The sequence below is a fragment of the Carcharodon carcharias genome, chromosome 1, assembly GCF_017639515.1.
Source record: "Carcharodon carcharias isolate sCarCar2 chromosome 1, sCarCar2.pri, whole genome shotgun sequence".
Classification (NCBI taxonomy): Eukaryota; Metazoa; Chordata; class Chondrichthyes; order Lamniformes; family Lamnidae; genus Carcharodon; species Carcharodon carcharias.
Window position 1 is genome coordinate 103,992,867 of NC_054467.1, and position 23,461 is coordinate 104,016,327.

General features: G+C 45.4%; 1 protein-coding gene across 1 annotated transcript in view; it reads right to left on the minus strand.

The window, feature by feature from the left end:
• LOC121274009 (transmembrane protein 144-like) overlaps positions 1-23,461 on the minus strand; it is an 81,215-nt gene that overhangs the window by 34,036 nt on the left and 23,718 nt on the right. The window contains exons 9-11 of the mRNA XM_041181175.1: positions 21,172-21,252; positions 5,234-5,321; positions 644-650 (exon numbers count right to left, since the gene is read on the minus strand). Of these exons, the coding sequence (XP_041037109.1) occupies positions 644-650; positions 5,234-5,321; positions 21,172-21,252 (176 nt within the window). The remainder of the gene's footprint in view (positions 1-643; positions 651-5,233; positions 5,322-21,171; positions 21,253-23,461) is intronic.

Sequence of the window (23,461 nt, forward strand, 5' to 3'; positions counted from 1 at the left end):
GGTGGATGTTTGTGGCTGGGGTGCCAATCAAGTGGGACTGCTTGGTCCTAGAAAGTCTCCAGCTTCGTGAGTGTTGTGGGAGCTGCACTCATCCAGGCAAGTGGACAATATTCCATCACACTCCTGAATTGTGCCTGGCAGATAATGGACAGGGTTTGGGGAGTCAGGAGGTGAGTTACTTGCTGCAGGATTCCTACCCTCTGGCCTGCTTTTATAGCCACAGTATTTATGTGGCTAGTCCAGTTCAGTTTCTGGTCAACGGTGACCCCCAAGACGTTGGTAATGGGGGATTCAGTGACGGTAATGACACTGAACATCAAGGGCGATGGTTAGATTCCAGCTTGTTGGACATGGTCATTGCCTGGTGCAAATGTGGTGCAAATATTACTTGCCACTAGTCAGCCCAAGCCTGGGCATTGTCCAGCTTTTGCTACATTTAGACATGGACTGTTTCAGTATCTGAGGAGTCGCGAATGGTGCTGAACATCTTGCAATCATCAATGAACATCCCCACTTCTGACCTTATGATGGAAGGAAGGTCATTGATGAAGCAGCTGAAGATGGTTGGGCTGAGGACACTATGCTGAGGAACTCCTGCAGTGATGTCCTAGGGCTGAGATGATTGACCTCCAACAACCATAACCATCTTCCTTTGTGCTCGGTATGACTCCAACCAGAGGAGAGATCCCCCCGATTCCCATTGACTCCAGTTTTGCTAGGGCTCCTTGATGCCACTCTCAAGGGCCTTGATGAACAAATTAGATGGGACAAGGACAAAAGGATGTTCTGTGATAGGGTGAAAGACAAGAGAGATTAAATGGCAGAAGAGTTAGTCTGACAGGGCCAAAGGGATGGAGAAGGGGTTAGAAAGGAAACGAAGAAAATGTGCCGAGAACAGATGTGCTACACTCTGAAAGTGAAAATATAAGAAAAAGTGAAACATGGAAAGAAAAGGAAACTAAATGGGGGGCAGTGTTTATGATCTGAAATTGTTGAACTCAATATTAAGTCCGAAAGGCTATGAAGTGCCTAGTCAAAGCCAGCAAAGGACAGAGATGTCAATGTGAGAATAAGGGGGAGAATTAAAATGACACACTACAGGAAGCTCAGGGTCATGCTTGCAGACAAAAGGGAGGTATACTGCAAAATGTTCATCCAATATTTACTTGGTCTCCCCAATGTAGAGGAGACCACATTGTGTGCAGCAAGTACAGTAGACTAAATTGTAAGAAGTACATATAAATTGTTGCTTCACCTGGAAGGAGTGTGTAGGGCCTTGGAGGGTGAGAAGAAAGGAAGTAAAAAGACAAGTGTTACATCTCCTGCATTTGCATGGCAAAATATTTTGGGAAAGGGATGGGTGTTAAGGGTGACTAAGGAATGAACCACATTGTCGCGGATAGAACAGACACATTGGAACGCTGAAAGGGGAGGGGACAATGTGTTTGGTGGTGATATTACACAGGGGTTGAAGGAAATGGCGGAAAATGATCAATTGAATATTGGGACTGGTGGAGTGGAAAGTGAGGAGAAAGGCAAGGAGGGGAAGGGGTGAATGGCCTATTCCTCCTTCCCCTTCTGGGAAGGAGGGGAATGGGTGAGAGCAGAAGTGTAGGAAGTATGGTGGGCACAGTTGAGGGCCCTGTCAACCATGGTGGGGAGAATCCTTGGTTGAGACATTGGTGTGGAAAATTGCATCATCAGAACAGAGATGATGGAGGTGGAGGAACTGGGAGAATGGGATGGAGTCCTTACAACTTGTAGGGTGCAAGGAAGTGTAATCAAGGTAGCTGTGGGAGTCTGTGGGCTTGTAATGTTTATAGTTGATAGCCTATCACTAGAAATGGAGAAATCAAGGAAGGGAAGCGAAGAGTCGGAGGTGGACCATGAGAAACTGAGAGAAGGGTGGAATTGGAAGCAAAGTTGAAGTTTTCCAATTCAGGGTGAGAGCAGGACATGGCACCAATACAGTCATTGATTACTGGAAAAACGCTTGAGGGTGGGGGCTCGAAAAGGAGTTGAACAAGAAATGTTCATCATATCCTACAAAAAGGCAGGCTCAGCTAGGACCCATGCAGGTACATAAGAACATGAGAAATAGGAGGAGGAGTAGGCCATTCAGCCCTTTGAGCTTTCTCCGTCATTCAATGAGATCGTGGTTAATTTTTTACTTATACACCATTTTCCTGCACTAACCCCATGTCCCTTGATGTTTTTAATATTTGGAAATCTATTGATCTCAGTCTTGAACATACTCAATGACTAAGCCTCCATAGCCCTCTGGGTTACATTCACCACTCACAAAGTGAAGAAATTCCTCCACCTTAGTCCTAAATGGCCTGCCACATATTCTGAGCCTGTGACCTCTAGTTCTAGACCCCTCAGCCAAGGGAAACATCCTTCCTGCACCTTCCCTATCGAGGCCTGTAAGGATTTTGAATGTTTGAATGGGGTCACCACACAATGCTCTGAATTCCAGAGCATAAAGCAAAAACAGAAAATGCTGGAAAAACTCAGCAGGTCTAACAGCATCTGTGGAGAGAAAAAAAACAGAGTTAATATTTTGAGTCCATGTGACTCTTCTTCAGAGAATAAAGGCCCAGTATAATTAATCTTTCCTCATAGTATGATCCCTCCATCCCAGGGATTAATTTAGTGAACCTTTGTTGCACTCCTTCTATGGCAAGTATACCTTTCCTTGATTAAGGAGAACAAAACTGTACACAATACTCCAGGTGCGGTCTCACCAAGGCTCTACATCTTTGTGGTAAGACTTCTTTACTGCTATACTCAAATCCTCTTGTAATAAAGGCCAACATACCATTTGTGTTCTTAATTGCTTGCTGTATCTTCATGTTAGCTTTCAGTGACTAATGAACAAGGACACCTAAATTGCATTGAAGTTCAACACTTCCCAGCCTCTTACCATTTAAGAAAGACTCTGTATTTAGAGTCATAGAGTTATACAACACAGAAACAGGCCCTTCAGCCCACCATGCCCATGCTATCTATTATGTTTTTCCTACCAAAATGGATAACCTCACACTTCTCCTCATTTTATTCCATCTGCCAATTTTTTGCCCACTTGCTTAGCCTCTTCAAATCCCTTTGAAGCATCTTTGCATCCTCCTCACAACTCATGCTTCCATTTAGTTTTGTGTCAACTGAAAACTTAGATATATTGTATTTAATCTCCACATCAAAATCATTGATGTAGATTGCAAAGAGCTGGGGCCCAAACATTGATCCTTGCCATACCTCACTTGTCTCAGCCTGCCAACCTGAAAATGACCCATTCATTCCAACCCTTTGTCTTCTGTCTGTCCACCAATTCTCAATCCATGTCAGTATATTACCTCCAATCCCATGTGCTCTAATTTTGTTTGCTAACCTGTTGTGTGGGACCTTATCAAAAGCTTTCTGAAAATCTAAATATACCACATCCACCAGCTCCCCCTTATCTATTCTGCTAGTTTCACCCTCAAAATACTCTAACTGACATGTTAAACATAATTTCCCTTTCATAAATCCATGGCAACACCTTTTATTCGGAGAAAATGAGATGATTTAAAGGAGAAATAGTTCAATGAGAAAACAAGTTCAGGCAGGCAGAGGAGGGGAGTGGTCGATGGAAACTGGTTGGGCCTCCATTCAAGGAAGAAGTGGAGAGCCCTCAGACTATCCTGTGAGGGATAAAGGTGTAGAGAGTTTGAACATCTATGGTAAAGAGGAGACAGTTATGTCCATGAAATTGGAAACTTTTAAAGTGATGGAGGGCCTCAGAAGAGTCACAAATGTAGGTGGGGAGAGACTGGAGAAGAGGAGAAAAAATAGAGTCATGGGAGAAAGAAATCAGTTCAGCTGGGCAGGAACAGGTTGAAACAATAGTTCTACCAGGGTAGCCCTCTTTATCAATCTGGGAAAGGAGGCAGAATTGAGCTGTATGGGGTTGGGAAACTTTGAGGTGGGAAGCTGTGGAGAGAAGATCACAGTAGGAGAGAATGTCATTGACTGTTCTGAAAACAATGGCTTCATGCTCGGTGGTGGGGCTATGGTCCAGGGGGAGGCAGGGGGAAACGTCGGAGAGCTGATGTATGCTTCTGTTAGGAAGAGGTAATTTCGCCAGATTTTTGGTTCAAAAACAGTGGCACTAAAGTCAAGGAACAATTTTTTAAAGGAAAGTTTCACTGCTACATCTCGTAAGGTGAAAATAATTGTAAGCTTTTGTAATAACAAGAATGCCTCTGGGAATCTAGTCAGAATACAGCTAGCCAAACCCCCTGATGAAAGGGGATAAATATCACAATATTCTGCAGGAGGCAGAAAATGAAATGACTGTTTGCTAAACTGTCTTTACTGAAAGAAAACTTCAATTAACCTTTTAAGTCAATTCCCAGTAGTTTGTTTCAGGATTTTTTATGTACAATTATTTATTGAGTTTCTTACTTTTTTAATCTAATATTTCTGCTCTTGTAAATTGTTCAGTAGAAGTAGTTCGGTAGTTTTAGCCTGTACCAGTCAGATTCTGAGTGAAATGTTGTACATTTTGGTTCCAAACAAGATGTACTAAGAATACTGTGATTTTCAGTGTATGGTAACACCATTAAATAGAGCAGTTGTTGGCTGATTCACTCCTATCTAAAGGGGGAGCCTGGTGACCATTGAGAAAGAGAGAAATTTTATCTTCAATATCTGGGCAACAGATTGGATTGGCCAGTCATTACAGAATCCAGCCAATTCCTAATCCATTGGGTGGGTTCTACATTGGCTGGGAGGTCTGTGCTGCTAGTCTACCTTCCTTGTGGGTAAATAGATGAGGTTGAGCCCAGCGAAGCAGACCCTAAGGAAAAGGGGGCTCCTGTTTTTAAATTTCAGATTGGCACCCATATACATGGAGGAAAATGACTGCGATTGGGGCTGGCAGTGCCAGGCAAATCTCACCCTGCCATAATGGAGGGTGGACATTGGATTTTCTAGCCACATGGAGCAGATGAGCATCAACATGGCTGTTAATGATGCTTGCCCCTCCTCCTCATATAAACAAGGTACCCACTTCGTGACTTGGGATTAGCACTGGAAGGCACCAGCGAGGCATCATCCTGGTATAACTGCCTTCATTGCCTCCTGAAGAAATTCAGGAGCTATATATTTTAAAAGTTCTATGTTTTACACTCAAAATTTACCTAACAAGCTGCTAAGATATACTTTTGTCCATTTGCCAAACCTGTAAGGCTTCCAATTCCTTGTCTTGTATTAAGGGGAATTTTTCTTCTGTCGTCGGTTCTTTACTCTCAGTTTTCACAAAAATAAGAATTCCAGCACTGAAATGAGTTAGAATAACTGGATTGAAACCTGTAATTATGGTCCTGCAAAGACTTTGGCTTGGATTTTGCAGTAAGAATTATGGTGAGACTAACACTGCTTACTGTTATTGGAGAGTAAAACTGAAAAATAATTTCTGATAACTGCACATGCAGTTAAATGCAGAAATCAGGAAGTTGCTGCCTAAGTTGCCTTGCTCCTCCATAAGCTTTACTACACCAGTATCTCGCTGAGGGATTCTGCATTGAAATAAATGGAAGGGCCTGAAATTGTGGTACTTACCCAGACATGCAGAAAAAGTTAAGGCTGGTCCATTCCAGTGTAAGTGATTTTTTTATGGTGTGAAAAGTCGAGGCTAAACAACTCCTCTGGCCCTGAAAATTAACATTTACAATTGTGGAATCTCATTCCTTCAAATTTCAATTATTATTTCTTTCTGTTTCTTTTATCACACTCTCTTGCCTTCCCATCTTTCTTTCTTTCCCTCTATTTCACTTTCCATACATAATTTGACTTTGCATTAACAATTCAAACTTACACTTCTGGTTCAGACTCTGAGTGCCATAGGATTCTTCAATCTGATTGGTTAATGAGATGGTTGATTACCCTGTTTACACAGTCCAGGTCCATCATAGAGCGATGCTACACCAAAGTGGATTTCTAATCACAGTGGGTTTCAGTGCAATAATGGGTCGCTGGGCAAGTGGATGTGTAATGAATGAGCAGCACAGGCTGCTTACTGCTGACTGCAAAATCCAGGCCTTTGTCCTTCATTAGGTGTAGCAAACATACATTGTTGATTCCAGTGAATTACTTACTTTGATATATGTCACTCTTAATAGTAACGGTCTCCATACACTTAAATGGATTTGCAATCTGTTTCACTCTTATTTGCCTACGCAACACTCACTGCAGCTGATTGTAAATGCATTGGCTGTGAATTACTTTGAAACCTTTCTAAGTGATATTATAAAGGAATTAATTAAATGCCAGTCTTTTTTTTATTATGAGTAACATTTCCTAACATTGACAGCTCTTTTTTTTTTTAACTTTAGTGGTATTTGGATAGGAAATCCCTTGAACGAAAATATTTTAATTTCACTTTCTTCATTTTTTTTTACATTACGATAGCGAGTGCACTTTTAAGTAGTTTGTTGGCTGTGTTACGACCAGTCCCTGGGTGAGGTCCCCCAATTTGTTAACTTCTCGAATGGGACCCCAATTTTGTTATGCTTCCGGGTGAGGAGGAATGAACTGTCTCCACTTCATTATTCAACCCATCAGTTGGTCATAACAAGGTTACTTTAAAAGTGTTCCCTTCCTCTGTGGATATTTTTTCCCAGTTCAAAAGTATTTACTTTTTAGAAGGAGCCAATTTAACCAGCTTTCTTGAGTCAAAGAAAGAATAAATTTATTAATTACTAAAATACAAGAAAAATAATTTTAAAAAATGCAACATACATGTACACAGATGAGGAATGAGAAGTTAAGAGTCCAAATAAAAGTTTTTAAAAATATACGAATCAGTCTTTGGCTTGTCAGTGAGACATAGATGGTGGTATGTTGCAGCCGTTAAGTTGGGTGATTGCGGTAGAGCTGACTTTGACAGTTTTGCAGTTATTTTGAAGATACTTAGTTCTGCAGGGTAGCTGAAAGGCTGTCATATTTCCTTTAGATTGTGGCTTCTGCTGAGTTTTACCTCCAGCAACAGAGAGAGAGAGATCCTTCACCTGCAAGCTGCATGGGAGGTTTGAGAGGTGGAGGTGGTTGCTTACTGTCACGCACAGTCACACACCAGCACAGCAGCTTTTTAAATGATTTTTGCCCGTGTATTCTGGAAGGGAAAAAGCTATGACTTGCACCCAAAGTCCATGTCCTTTTCATCTCAGACCATTTATATATTCTGGGATATAAATCAACAGGAGATTGATTTTGAAATAAAAGCAGGAAATACAGGCAAACCTCAGCAGGTGTGGCAGCATCTGTAGAGAGAGAAACAGAGTTAATGGCCAGGATCTTCTCATCGGTGATTTGGGGGTGGGGCCCACTCGCCGACGGGAAAATGACGCGGGATGATGTCAGGAGGAACTCCCGATGTCATCCCGGTGCCTTTAAATTTTTAGGAAGGCGGGCAGACAGCCCTCTGACCTGTCAATGGCCTTAATTGGCCATTGACAAGATAACTAAGATTGTTAAAGACCCTGCCCGTCCAACCTGAAGGCTGGTGGGCAGGCCAGGAGCCCCAGCGGGCTCCTGATAATACATGAAATTTCATCCACTGGCGGGATGAGGTTTGATGCCCGTTTTAAAAATGTATCATAAAGTTAATGTGTTTCTTATTAACATGTCCCATCTCATGTGACGTTGTCACATGAGGGGGACATATTAATAATTTTTTAATTTTTCTATTTTTAAAGTTTTTTGGACTGTCAGTGATCTCCCTGAGACAGGACTTTGTCTCAGGGAGCAGTGCACTCTTTCGCACGCATGCGCAAAAGAGCACACTTTGACAGATGGGGAATCCCTCCGCCCCCCCAGCCCCCGCACAGGAATCGCATAGTGCTTCCTGTCAGGCAGGCCGCTGGGCGAGCCTTAATTGGCCCGCCCACTCAAAATGCATCAAGGGCAAAATTCTGCCCACTATGTCAAGTCTGTATGGCTCTTCGTCAGAGCTAAAAAGAAGTAGAAACATGATGGATTTTATACTGCTTAAGAGGGGGTAGAGCAGGTGACATAAGATAGAAGGTCAAAGGTAGGTGACAGCTAAGGAGAGATTGACAAAGTTGTCATGGACACAAAACAAAGGGAGTGTTAATGCTAGTGGTAAACAGTAAAGAAGGTGTTCATTGTGGCGTAAAGATAAGCTCTCGGAAAGTACTAATAGCAGAACAAGGGTCAGTAAAAGGAAAACGTGAAAACAAGTAACAGGTGGTCCTGAGGGGGGAGGGCTGGGCAAAAAGGGTAAAAAAACGAACAAATAAATAAAAGAATAGAATAAAATGTTTAAAAATAAATAAATAAAAATTGGATTTAAAAAGGGGTGAGGATGGAGGAGAAAGTTCATGATCTGAAGTTGTTGAACTCAATGTTAAGTCCGGAAGGCTGTAAAGTGCCTAATCGGAAGATGAGGTGCTGTTCCTCCAGTTTGTGTTGGGCTTCACTGGAACATTACAGCAGGCCAAGGACGGATATGTGGGCATGAGAGCAGGGTGGTGTGCTGAAAGAGCAAGTGACAGGAAGATCTGGGTCATGCTTACGAACAGACCAAAGTTGTTCCGCAAAGCAGTCACCCAGTCTGCGTTTAATCTCTTTAAGGTAGAGGAGGCCGCACTGGAAGAAACGAATGCAATAGACCAAATTGAAGGAAGTGCTTTACCGGAAAGGAAGGTTTGGGGCCTTGGATGGTGAGGAGGGAGGAGGGGCAGGTGTTGCAGGCGTTGCACCTTCTGCGATTGTATGGGAAGGTGCCGTGGGAGGGGGATGAGGCATTGGGGGTGATGGAGGAGTGGAGCAGGGTGTCACGGAGGAATGGTCCCTATGGAATGCTGATTGGGGTGAGGGGTAGATGTGTTTGGTGATGGCATCATGCTGGAGTTGGCGGAAATGGCGGAGGATGATCCTTTGAATGCGGAGGCGGTGGGATGATAAGTGAGGATAAGCGGGACCTATCATGTTTCTGGGAGGGAGAGGAAGGTGTGAGGGCAGAGGTGCAGGAGATGGGTCGGACACGGTTGAGGGCTCTGTCAACCACATTGTGGGGGAAAACTCGGTTAAAGAAAAAGGAAGACATGTCAGAAGCGCCGTACTGGAAAGTGGCATCATTGGAACAGATGCAACGGAGACAAAGGAACTGAGAGAATGGGATGGAGTCATTACAGGAAGCGGGGTGTGAGGAGCTGTATGCGGGGTAGTTGTGGGAGTCGGTGGGCTTATAATGAATATTGGTAGACAGCCTATCACCAGAAATGGAGACAGGGAGGTCAAGGAAGGGAAGGGAAGTGTCGGAGATGGTCAATATGAAGGTGAGAGTGAGGTGGAAATTGGAAGCAAAATCAATACATTTTTCCAGGTCCAGATGAGAGCATGAAGCAGCACCGCAACAGTCATCAATGTACTGAAAGAGCTGTGAGATGGGGCCTGAGTCAGACTGGAACAAGGAATATTCCACATACCCCATAAAGATACAGGCATAACTAGGGCCCATGCAGGTACCCAGAGCCACACCTTTTATTTGGAGGAAGTAAAACAAGTTTAAGGAGAAATTGTTCAGTGAGAGAACAAGTTCAGCCAGACAGAGGAGGGTGGTGGTGGGAATTGTTTGGGCCTCTGTTCGAGGAAGAAGCGGAGAGCCCTCAGACCATCCCGGTGGGGGATCGAGGTGTAGAGGGATTGGACGTCCATGGTGAAGAGGAGGCAGTTGGTGCCAGGGAACTGGAAATTGTTGATATGATGTAGGACATCAGAGTAAGCGCGATGTAGGTGGGAAGACACTGGACAAGGGGAGAGAGAACGGAGTCAAGAGAGGAAGAAATGAGTTCCGTTGGACAGGAACAGGCTGACACGATCAGTCTACCAGGACAGTCCTGTTTGTGAATTTTGGGCAGGAGGTCGAAGCGGGCTGACTGAGGTTGGGAGACTATCAGGTTGGAAGCTGTGGAACGAAGATCTCCAGAGGAGATGAGGTCAGTGACAGTCCTGGAAACAATGGCTTGATGTTCAGTGGTGGGGTCACGGTCCAGGGGGAGGTAGAAGGAAATGTCTGAGAGTTGGCGCTCAACCTCTGAGAGGTAGAGGTCAGTATGCCAGACAACAACAGCACCACCCTTGTCGGCAGGTTGGACCTGAGGGAAAGGAGTGCAGCAAGTGCAGAAGGAGACAGGTTGGAGTGGGTGAGAGGAGCAGAGAAATTGAGATGTCCAATGTCATGCTGACAGTTCTCAATGAAAAGATCAAGAGCAGGTAAGAGGCCAGAGGGAGGGGTCCAGGTGGAGGGAGATTACTGGAGGCGGGTGAAAGGATCTGTTGAAAGGAGGGAGGACTCCTGCCCAGAGAAGTGAGCACATTGACGAAGGCCAAGGAAAGAGAGTTCAGACCCAGACCTTCCTGTCGCTTGCTATTTCAATACACCACCCTGCTCTCATGCCCACATGTCCGTCCTTGGCCTGCTGCAATGTTCCAGTGAAGCCCAATGCAAACTGGAGGAACAGCACCTCATCTTCTGATTAGGCACCTTACAGCCTTCCAGACTTAACATCGAGTTCAACAACTTCAGACAATGATCTCTCTACTCCCTCTTGACCCCTTTCTTAATCCATTTATTTATTTATTTTAATTTGTTAACTTTTTTTTATTCTTTTATTTATTTGTTAATTTTTTATCCTTTTTCCTCAAAACCCCCCTCCCCCCACAGGGCCACCTGTCACTTGTATTTAAGTTTTACTTTCACAGAGCGCTGACCATTGCTATGTTATTAACGCCTTCTGCTATCTTATCTCTGTGCCATGATTAGCAATGTCTTTATTCTTTACCACTACTAGTAACACTCCCTTTGTCTTGCATCCATGACACTTTTGTCAATCTCTCCTCAGCTGTCACCTATCCCTCACTTTCTATCTCGTTCCACCTGCTCCACCCTCTCTTAAACAGTGTAAAATCCATCATATTTATGCTTCTCTTTAGCTCTGAAGAGTCATATGGACTCAAAGTAGTAATTCTGTTTCTCTCTCCACAGATGCTGCCAGACCTGCTGAGTTTTTCAGCATTTTCTGCTTTTATTTCAGATCTCCAACACCTGCAGTGTTTTGCTTTTATTGATGGATTTTGAATATCTGCTGAGATGTGCAAATCAGTCTTTTGTCTCCACAACCATAGGAGATTAAAGTTTAGTCCTTTGCATCTTTCCTATCTGTCTTTCAAGTACCTCTGTTTGAAGGAGGTCATGACACATTTCAGGTGCAATATTCTATGTCCTTTCAGGACCACTCGGTCAAATATGATCCACATAGGAATTTTCCAGAAAGTGGTCACTTTACATAAGCAGCCATCTTTTGCTTAACGTTTTTACTTGTATTTCTTTTTGAAAAAAACACAGATCTTCCTTAAAAAGTTCAAATTGCTCATAGGTAATTGATGCCATCAGTCCACTTTCCTGCACCCCAAATGAAGTGTGATTCATTCTCGTTTCATTACAAGGGGAAGGGGAATAGAAAACAACAAACACACTCACACACACATTCATTCTCCTAGCCTTGGTCAATGTTATCTCTTCCGTTCTAACCGGGTTTCTTTAAGTTCTGGACAGGGCGTCTGCAACCACATTTGATTTCCTGGCAATGTGGGTGATTTTTAAGTGGTATGGTTGGAGAAACAAACTCCAGTGGAATAACCTGGCATTCTATGTCTTAAACTTTTCAACAAAAGTTCAAGAGTTGTGGTCAGTATAGACTGTGGTCTCACTCTATTCATTTTGGACATATATCTCAAAGCATTTGAGAGCCAGTAGTAAACTGAGGGTTTCCTTCTCCACTGTGGGGTACCATTTCTGATGCTGGTTTAGTTTTTTGGAGGTATACTCGACTGGTCTCTCTATCCCTGATTAGTTTTCCTGGGGGAGGACACCCCTACCCTGATGCCACTCGGATCAATGGTTAAAACTCAGACCTACAAGCATGGGCTCGCCTATTAAAATAGCTTTCAGCTTTTCAAAAGCTGCCTGGCATTTCTCAGTCCATGCTACCTTTGCTTTTTTCTGTAGTAAGTCTGTCAGTGGGGAGGCTACTGTGCTAAAGCTTGGGATGAGCTTGCAGTAGGTCCCACACCAGGAACCTGAGGGTTTCCTGTTTTGTTGTGGGAATGGAGAACTGGGCTACTGCTTATAGCTTTGCAGCCCAGGGCAGTACTTGTGCGTGAGCTATAACGTGTTCTAGACCTGAACCTTAGTGAACTCAGTCTTTGTGAGATTGACCACTAGGTCAGCTGACTGTACTTTCTGGAAGAGGGCTTCCAGTTGTTCTAAGTGTTTTTCACAGACTTTGCTGTACACCAGGAGGTCGTCCAGGTACACGACACGCGACACGGATAACCCCGCCACTGCCTGGTTCATCAGCCTTTGGAAGGCGACTGGGGCATTTCGGAATCCAAATGGCATAACTCAACACTGGTATTATCCATTCGGAGTTACGAAGGCGGAGATTTCCTTCGCTCGGGCAGTCAAGGGAACTTGCCAGTATCCCATGGATAAATCTATCTTTGTGACACAGGCCGCTTTACCTATCCTATCTATGCAGTCTCCGAGCCGGGGTATCAGGTAGGAGTTGGCTCTGGTCACTGCATTAACTTCTCGGTAGTCAGTGCAGAACCTTGTGGAGCTGTCCAGCTTGGGCACCAGCACAACTGGGGAGCTCCAGCTCTGTGCTAGGCTCTATTAGTTGGTGCTCCAGCATGCAGGTATTCTCCTCCCACACCTGGGCCAGCTTCTCTGAGCCCCAACAATAGGGATGTTGTCTTATGGGAGGGGCCTCCTCCCACATCCACATCATGTTGAGCAAGTGTGGTGTAGCCTGCCTCGTCCCTGCACATGCCTTTAAATACAGTGAGTAGCCTCGTTAGGTCTGCTAACTGTTCTGCACTTAGGTGGGTGAACAAGGAGTCTAAGTTTGCTAGTATCTCAGTGTTGATTATTCAAGCAGTCAGGGGTTCAATGTGGGCTTCATCCGCGTCTCCCTCCAATTCATCCCCCTGCTACCCTCATCTTCTTGGTTGGTGGCTATGGGACAGACTGCTTGTCCCCTTCTCGGCTGTGATATGACACAGCCTTTGCTTTTGCCCGATCTGGGGTCTCAGTTAGATAGTTTACTTCCCCGAGCTTCTTTGTTACTCTGTACGGGCCACTGAATTGGGCTTTTAAGTGTTCACCTGGTATTGGTAGGAGCACTAACATATAGGGCAGAATTTTGCACTCATTGACCAGGCCTGGGAGCGGCCAAGAAACTGACTGCCGCCCGCGATAGGGCCCTAAGCGCGATTTCATGCTGGCTCAGTGATGTCAGGGTCGGGGAGGAGTGTGAGCGCTGAAGTTCACGCAAGCGCGTGAGTGTGCAAAGTAAAAGCTCCCCGAGTCACAGAGCTGCCTCAGGGAGCTGAAGATTTTTATCAATAAAAATAAAGTTAATGAAAACACGTCCCCTCTGTCACATGAACACAGACATGTTAAATATGAGTGTAAAAGTTTTTATTTTTTTTAATCGCTGGTCGAAACCTCATCCAACCCGTGGATGAGGTTTTGTCAAAAATGCAAAGGTCACTTGGCCCATTCACCTGCCCGCCAACCGAACGGTTGGACCGGCAGCAAAAAATTCCAATCAATAATTTGGTTAAGGGCCTTAATAGGCCACTTAATTGTTGATGGACGTGCTGCTGACTCCTGCGCGCACACGCCGACCGAAATATCACGCGAGTACGCGGTGAAATTGGGATGCTCGCCCAATGTCGTTGTGTGTCAGTTTACACTCGAGCGTGTCAGGTACACGCCCACACGCTGTGAGAAAAATTCTGGCCATAGACCCCTAACTGGAAGGTTCATGCCCTGGCGTGTTTGTCTGCCTAATTTTTCATAGCTGTCTGGGAGATTTTCAAGAGTTCTCGGACACTGGTGTTATTGCTAAGCAAGTGCTGCTTGATTGCACTGTTGATGACCCCTTCCATTACTTTACTGAGTAGACTGATGGAGCAGTAATTGGCCAGGTTGGATTTGTCCTGCTTTTTGTTGACAGGACATACTTGGGCAATTTTCCACATAGCCGAGTAGATGCCAGTGACGTAGCTAGACTTAAATAGCTTGGCTAGGGGCATGGCAAGTTCTGGAGAACAAGTCTTCAGTACAATTATAAAAGCAAAATACTGTGGATGCTGGAAATCTGAAATAAAAATATCTGGAAAAACTCAGCAGGTCTGACAGCATCTGCATAGATGAATACGGTTGACGTTTCGAGTCCGTGTGACTCTTCATCAGAACTAAGGAAATAGAGAAATCAGGTGAAATATAAGCTGGTTCAGGGGAGTGGGACAGAGAGAGCTGGGTAGGGGGCCAGTGATAGGTAGAGGCAAAGAAGAGATTGTCAAAGATGTCACAGGCAAAAGGACAAAGGGGTGTTGACGGTGGTGATATTATATAAGGAATGTGCTAAAGGGGACATTAAGGGAGCAAGCAGGACAAGCTAGTAGCAGATGGCCTTAGTGGGATCGAAATGGGCTAAAAGATGGAGATAAAATAATAGATCGAAATAAATGTAAAAATAGGAGGAAAAGAAAATTTAATTTTTTTTTAAATTATAAATTATTGGAAAAAGGGGGATCGGAAATGGGGTGGGGATGGAGGAGAGAGTTCATGATCTGAAATTGTTGAACTCAATATTAAGTCTGGATTCTGTAAAGTGCCTAGTCGGAAGTTGAGGTGCTGTTCCTCCAGTTTGTGGTGAGCTTCACTGGAACATTGCAGCAGATCAAGGACGGACATGTGGGCATGAAAGCAGGGTGGTGTGTTGAAATGGCAAGCGACAGAGAGGTCTGGGTCAAGCTTGCGGACAGACCGAAGTCTGCGTTTGGTCTCTCCAATGTAGAGGAGACCGCATTGGGAGCAGCAAATGCAGTAGACTAAATTGAGGGAAGTGCAAGTGAAGTGCTGCTTCATTTGAAAGAAGTGTTTGGGCCCTTGGACGGTGAGGAGGGGGTAAGTAAAGGGGCAGGTGTTGCACATTCCGCGGTTGCATAGGAAAGTGCCGTGGGAGGGAGTTGAGGTGTAAGGGGTGATGGAGGAGTGCACCAGGGTGTCCTGGAGCAAATAATCCCTGTGGAAAGCTGCCCAGGGCAGGGGGGGGGGGGTGCGGGCGGTTGGGGTGGGGGGGGGGGTGGGTGTGGTGAAGGGAAGATCTGTTTGGTGGTGGCATCATGCTGGAGTTGGCGGAAATGGCGGAGGATGATCCTTTGAACGTGGAGGCTGGTGGGGTGATAAGTGAGGACAAGGGGGACCCTATCATGGTTCTGGGAGGGAGAGGAAGGTGTGAGGTCAGATGCGCGGGAGATGGGCCGGACACGGTTGAGGGCCCTGTCACCCAAGGTGGGTGGAAAACCTCGGTTGAGGAAGAAGGAAGACATGTCAGAGGAACTGTTTTTGAAAGTGGCATCATCAGAACAGATGCGACGGAGGTGAAGGAACTGAGAGAATGAGATGGAGTCCTTACAGGAAGCGGGGTATGAGGAGCTGTAGTTGAGGTAGCTCTGGGTTGTCAGAATATTGTCATAGCACATAGCCTTTGATATCCAGTGACTTCAGACGTTTCTTGAAATCATGTGGAGTGAATCGAATTGGCTGAAGACTGGCATCTGTGATGCTGGGAACCTTCGGAGGAGGCCGAGGTGAATCATCCATTCGGCACTCCTGGGTAAAGATTGTTGTGAATGCTTCAGCCTTATCTTTTGTACTGATGTGATGGGCTCCTCCATCACTGAGGATGGGATATTTGTGGAGCCTCATCTAACAGTGTGTTGTTTAATTATCCACCACCATTTACGACTGGATGTGGAAGGACTGCAGAACTTAGATCTGATCTCTTGGTTGAGGGATCGCTTAGCTTATGCTTTTTGGCACATAAGTAGCCCTGTTTTATAGCTTCACCAGGTTGACACCTCATTTTTAGTTATGCCTGGTGCTGCTCCTGGCATGTCCTCCTGCACTCTTCATTGAACCAGGGTTGATACCCTGGCTTGATGGTAATGGTAGGGTGGAGGACGTGCCGAGCCATAAGGTTACAGATTGTAGTTGAATCCAATTCTACTGCTGCTGATGGTCCACAGTGCCTCATGGATGCCCAGTCCTGAGTTGCTAGATCTGTTGAAAATCTATCCCATTTAGCATGGTGTTAGTGCCACACAACACGATGGAGGGCATCTTCAATGTGAAAACAGGACTCCATCTCCACAAGGACTGTGCAGTGGTCACTGCTACCAATACTGTCATGGACAGATGCATCTGTGGCAGGCAGATTGGTGAGGATGAGGTAAAGTATGTTTCTCCCTCTTGTTGGTTTCCTCACCACCTGCCGCAGACCCAGTCTAGCAGCAATGGCATTTAGTACTTGGCCAACTCAGACTGTGGTGGTGCTACTGAGCCACTCTTGGTGATAGACATTGACGTTCCCAACCCAGAGTACATTCTGCACCCTCACTGCTGCATCCAAGGGGTGATCAACATGGAGGAGCAACATGGAGGATGATTCATCGGCTGAGGAAGGGTGGTACATGGTAATCAGCAGGAGGTTTCCTTGCCCTATGTTTGACCTGATGCCATGAGACTTCATGGGGTCAAGAATCGATGTTGAGGACTCCTAGGGCAACTCCCTCCTGACTGCATACATCTGTGCCACCACCTCTGCTGGGTCTGTCCTGCCGGTGGGGCAGGGCATACCCAGAGAAGGTGACGGTGGTGTCTGGGACATTATCTGTAAGATATGATTCCGTGAGGATGACTATGTCAGGCTGTTGCTTGACTAGTTTATGAGACAGCTCTCCCAATTTTGGCACTAGCCCCAAGATGTTAGCAAGGAGGACTCTGCAGGGTCAACGGGATTGCTGTTGTTGTTTCCAGTGCCTAGGTCAATGGCGGGTGGTCCACCCATCATTCCTTTTTAACAATACAACTGACTGGTTTGCTAAGCCATTTCAGAGTCACCCACATTGCTGTGGGTCTGGAGTCATATGTAGGCCTGACCAGGTAAGGACAGCAGATTTCCTTCCGTAAAGGACATTAGTGAACCAGATGGTTTTTTTTAAAAAAGGCAATCAACAATGTTTTCATGGTCATCACTAAACTTTTAATTCCAGATTTTTATGGGATTCAAATTCCACCATCTGCTGTGGCAGGATTTAAACCTGGATCCCCAGAGCATTATTCTGGGTCACTAGTCCAGTGACACCAACTTCCCATAAACTAATTCAAACAGAATAAACCCAGTGGACTCATCAAGTGAGTCCCTGGTAACAAACAGAAGGAAACCTAGCCCTTTATCCCAGTCATGGGGGGTACTTGCGGCAATATGCCCTGATCATTGTTTTTAAGGTCTAGGTGGTACCATTCTAGCCCCTCCTGGGACTGCGGTTGATGTGCTGAAGCCTTCAGCTGTGTCACACCCAGGTAACCCATGACTTCCTGGAATATTTCAGACATGAAATTTGAGCCCTGATCTGACTGGATCTTGGTGGGCAGACCATACCTGGTAAAGGATTGGGTCATTTCTCTCACCACTGTTCTGGCAGATATGGTTCTCAGGGGAACAGCCTCTGGGAAACAGGTAACTATGTCCATGATGGTAAGGATAGACCTGTGGCCCCCTTTTGTTTTGGGCCGGGGCCCACACAGTCCACTTGCTGAGTGGTTCCCCAAAAGCCGCACAGGAATCATAGTTGCGGGGTTTTTTGCAGGTTGGGTTTTCCCACAGTCTGGCATGTGTGGCAAGCTCTGCAAAACCTTACTACGTCCCTGTGGTGGTGTGGCCAGTAGAAATGCTGGCTGATGCGGGTTTGAGTTCTGCGTAGAGTGACATGCCAAGCCATCGGAATTTCGTCAGCTAGCCGCAATATTTCCCTATGGTGCCTCGGTGGCACCACTACCGGGTGGATCACTGCCCACTCGTCATTTGCAGATCTGTGAGGGGGTCTTCATTTCCTCATTAGTGCCTCATTTTTAACGTAGTAGCATTCAGGCACTGCTTCTGCCTCGGCCTCGTGAGCAGTCTGAGTTAATGTTTTACTGTGGGTCAGCTTGCTAGGCAGCCACCAAGGAAGATTTATTTATTACCTCCTTAGGGTCTTCTAGACTCCCGATAAAGGCTTCACATAACCAGGCTGTAAGATCTTCTGTTTGCAGTTCCACTTCAGCCCCCACAGATAGAGCTTATCTGGCCATAGACGGCATTACCACACAGTCAGGGAAAATGCCAGGCACTTTCTCCTGCTGCTTTTCCATCTCCCTGACTTCAGTTGGCTTCCCTGAGACCGTTGGCGATGCTATTACCTTTCATCCCACCAGGTCATTGTTGAGGAGCAGGTCGGCCCTGTCCACAGGCAAACTGGGGACAACACCCATGGTCACTGGTCCTGACACAAGGTCGCACTCCCAATGCACCCAGTATAAGGAGATGGGCATGTACCCTCCTTCAATCCCCTTTACCAACACCTTGGCACTTACTGCACTGTCTGGTGGAAAGGCCATGCCTTTTCCCAGCAGTAGAGTCTGGCTGGCCCCTGTATCCCTCAGTATCACTACAAGCTTGCTCACCTCATCTTGGGGAAATGTGGCCACCCTTCCTTTGGATACAAAATCCTTGTAGCTCTCAGGGATTTGTTTAACCTCATCTGCATTCTTAGGAGTGCCTCTACAGGGATTTGCAGCCACAGTCAGAGACATAGCCTTGTCTGCTATGCTCTCTGACTGACTACCATTCTCCACACGGGGAGCATGCACCCTGATAAATCCCACTGGTTTTTCCCGTAGCCCCCAGCAGTTGGCCCGGATGTGGCCTACCTCTTCTGTTTCTTCTGTGGCTTCTGTTTTAAGTGCCCGCATCCATGGGTCAAAAGCAAGTTGCTTAAGCCTTTCAAATTCCAGGTACGTCTAGTCAGGCCATCTCCTGAGGGTACAGAATTTTTGACAGCATGCCTCCAGCACTAACTGGCACACACTTAAAACAGCCCTTTTTACTGCTTCATTGTCAGTGACACTTTCCTCAGGTAGGAGGGAGTAAACCTCGTGAGTCTTCCCTGAAAGCTTCCTTTGCAGTAATAGGGATCACTGTTGGACTGGCCACTTTAACTGCTGTGCTAACCGCTTGAAAGATATAAAGAAAGCCTTCAACTCTTCTTCATCAAACTTAGGGATTAGATGAGCAAACTGGGTTGCCTCAGCCCTTAAGTCTGAGCTGGTGGTGTCTTCAAGGGACACAATAGGATCCTTGCCCCTCAGCTCGAGCTGTTTTAGTTTAAAATCCCTTTTGCTCTCTCTGTCCTGAAATTCCCTCTTCTCTCCATGCCCTTTCCTGACTTTCCTCTTTCTCCCATTCTCTCTCCTGAAATTCTAATTTCCACTGCTTCAATTTTAATCTCTTTACCACTACTCTATCCATTTCATCACCCTCAATTTCCACCTGTAGACCATTGGCAACCCCTTTTAAAATTACGGGTTTTCTGGCTTTCAGGCAAAATTCTAATCCTAAACACTGTTTTAACTCTTCAAGGGACAGAACTGTTAAATTTTCATATGTAACGTCCTTTCCGTCTGTAAAAACACTGGCATCAAATGTGGGCATTTTTACACTTTAGTGGGGCAGACTCAAGGAAACCTTTTTGCACTTTAAAAAAAATTGGTTTCAAAGGAAAAATTTACTTTCCCCACTCTGATTCTTTTGTTTTGTCTGTGGGAACTATCCTGGCCCAAGCCCCCAATTTATTACTACCCCCGGGTGAGGTCCCCCAATTTGTTAACTTCCCGAACAGGATCCCAATTTTGTTACACTCCTGGGTGAGGAGTGATGAACTGCCTCCCCTTCTTTATTCAGCCCCCTCGGCTGGTCACATCAAGGTTAATTTAAAAAGGATCCCTTTCCTTGTGGATACCTTTTCCTAGTTCAAATGTATCTATGTTTCAGAAGGAGCCAATTTAACCAGGCTTTCTTAAGTCAAAGAAAGAGTGAGTTTATTAGTGACTAAAATCCAAGAGAAATAATAAAAATACAACACAAATTAACACAGGTCAGAAGTTAAGAGTCCAAATAAACCTCCTGGGAGGAGAGGCTGGCTGCAAGGGATTGAAATGCCGTGGAACCCGGTGTCGGAGAAGGAGGTTGGGGAAGAGGCTGGCTGGCATGTGTGAGAGATTGCGTGAGTGTGTGTGGGAGTGATAGTCTGTGTGTGTTGGGGGGCGGGGGGCGGGGGGCGGTGAGAGAGTAAATGAATGTGAGACTGGGAGTGAGAGTGTGAGCGAGTGTTTGTGTGGGAGTGAGAGAGTGAGTGTGTGTGTGGAGGGGGGAGGAGTGAGAGAGTGAGTGAGTGTTTGTGTGTGTGTGGGGAGGAGTAAGTGCGTGAGTGAATGTATGTGTGTGGAGAGGAGTGAGGGGGCAAGGGATTGAGTGTGTGTGTGTAGGAGTGAGAGAGTGTGTGTGTGTGTGTGTGTGTGCCTGCCTTACTCCCAGTCTCAGGTTTCTCACTCGCTCTTACCATCACACACCAACACATACTCCCAGCCACAGTGGGTGAGAACCCTAAGACTGGGAGTGAGCCTGGCACACATTCTGACCCTCACACTCTGGTCATTTTTATTAATTACTCTTTTTAACTTAATAATTTATTGCTATGACATTGCTCTATAATTGCTCATCAATTGTTTCTTTTCTTAATATCTCAAATATTTTTGAAACTCAGTTTAATGTTGTGCCAAATCTTATCTTTCTGAAATTTGCTCACTGGCCCCTTGAGAGAGAAAAAAATGGAAATGTGGCTGGCCAAGCGAAAAGGTTGGACAAATCTGGTTTAAGGTGATTGGCGTAAGAACCAAGGGAACATAACTGAAGTACCTTCAAAGTGAAGCTTTAAAGTAAGAAAAGCATGATAAATTTCAGCTTGATAAAAACACATTCTTCATTCTATTTAACACAGTTGTTAAATTGCCATTGCCATTGCCATTTTGGTTACAAGCCACTCCGTTGAACATAGATTCCAACCTCTGTGCACACAGCTATTTGTAGCAGATATCCCTTTAATGCCAATACAGTTCTGTATATCTTTGAACCTGTGAGTCATTACCTTAAAGCTGCCAATGCTGTTCCAATGTAGTTTAGGATGGGACTTGGAACTTTTTGTACATCCAATCCAAACCAGCCAAACCTGAAGAAAGACCATTTTAGACATCTGATCGCATTAAATAGTTGGTATCCTCTTTTGTATATCACTGAATCACAGGATAATAGAGATAATAACATGTCTGGCTGAAGAAAAGCAAACCTTTAAAAGCAATACAATCTATTTTTACGTAAGCATCATTAGCATCAAATATTTAAATATTTAAATTTCTCTGCAATAGCCTTCAGGATGGTATTAACCAAAAAATGATGGAATTTTATCATCTTCCTATCATTGCAGGGCTGTTGTCAGGCTGTTATGAGTGCAATGTCTTTAGACCAAAACAGGCCATTTATTATCCCATTAATTTTACAGCCCTGCCTCTGAAAGAAGCTGTGCAATATTGAGGCATTGTACAAGTCTGCTTAGGCACATCACACCATTTTGTCAGATGATTTCACTGAAGGAGACTCCCCAAAAACTACAGAAGTAGTGAAACAAAGTACATCAGTGAGCTGAACAAAGTACATCAATGAGCTGAACAAAGTACATCAGTGAGCTGAACAAAGTACATCAATGAGCTGAACAAAGTACATCAGTGAGCTGAACAATGCCTGATTATGTTTACTAAGCCATGTGTAAAGTATTACACATATAAAGTTGCATTGAGGAAGCTCATGCACCAATGCCATAAGACCACTGCAGGAACTTCATGTAAATCTGTGCCAGGTACCCAGGGAGCTGCCAGGACTCCTTCATCCTTTGATAATCTCAAGCTCCGTAGGTGTTCTTTCTATCAGCCAGCCTCAGCAGCTAGCTCCTGGTGCACAAGGGATACCCACTAAAGACTTGGCTCATCATCTCAGTGAGGAACTCTAACATAGAGGAATAGCTAAGGTACAACAGCAGCCATGTCACCACCTGGACAATAACAGAGCAAGCCATTGGGCCCTTTAGATGCAATTCAGGTGTCTGGCCAGACCAGGAGGCACTCTTCAATATGTCCCATCAAGAATCTCCAGTATTGATATGGTCCGCTGTATCTTCACAACATGTTACTGCAGAGAGGACTGGAGCTGGCATAAGAGGAAGGTGGACAGTGCCTACTATCTTCCCCTGCAGAGAAGAAGGAGCATCCTGATATGCTGTTGGTGTCTGCAGCCGCAGATTTACTTTTCCAGAGAAGCCCACAATGCTGAGCAGTGTATTTACAGCATTGCAAGCTTTCCATCAAGATCTCTGAGTATTTCACATTAACTAATTCTTTTATTCCAATAAAGAGCATCAATGGAACAGTAACAATGTAAGAAGCATTCAACTAAGACTTTTTCTTCATACGTTTTCTATTACTCCTACATGGTGCTACCCCTGCAGCTGCAGCAGAGCAAGAGGAAGGTTGCTCTTTCCCTGGCCCTGACTGCTCAGATGCCTGTGGAAGATGTCCTCTGGATTTTTGAGCCTGTGAGGGCCCAGCCAAAGTCTGCCCACCTGCAGCTGTGCAGGAGCAGGTTCAGTTTTTCAGGGCAGGAGATAGCACTTGGGGCTTTGTCTGAGGGAGGGTGGGGAAGGATTGTGACCTGGAATGCCTTGCAACAAGTCCCCACTGCCATGTGCCCTTTATTCATCTTCCCTCTCAGGGCCCATCTGCACTTCCCTGCTAACCAAGAGAGTGAGAGCACTTGGCTGCACGTCAAGGTGCCATTCCATTACCAAGGCAACACAGTGATGGATGTTGTGTAAACTGGCAGCCATAGCATGCAGGCCGTTGATGTGGACCATCATGCACTCGGTGACCCAGCACATCTGATGCTCCACTCTTTCAATGGAGGTGGTCATCAGCATAAATGTCTGAGACGATGTGGCACTCCTCTTAGAGGTGGTCTCCATTTTCTGCACACAGCCACAGGAAATTCTGACAGAAGCATACACATTTCCCATTACTGATCCACAGGTTCCTCTTAGTATAAGATCCTTGAGTCTCAGCATTGGTGTCCAGCTGACCAGAGCTTCAAGTGTCCTGCATTCTCTCTGATGGGGGCTCTCCATTGTTATCCCTGTATCCAGCACCTGCTCCTGCCCACATGTAAAGTGTTCCTCACCATGTGCCTCCCTACTTATGTGTGTTGCTGGACCCACTCAGATGAGTGTGCCTGCGATGGCGGAGGGTGTGGGAAGTCGTGTGACGATCCATCCTCAAAATGTTGCTCCTCCTCTGGCTCCTCCCACATCCCCTCCAACTCATCAATGTACCTGT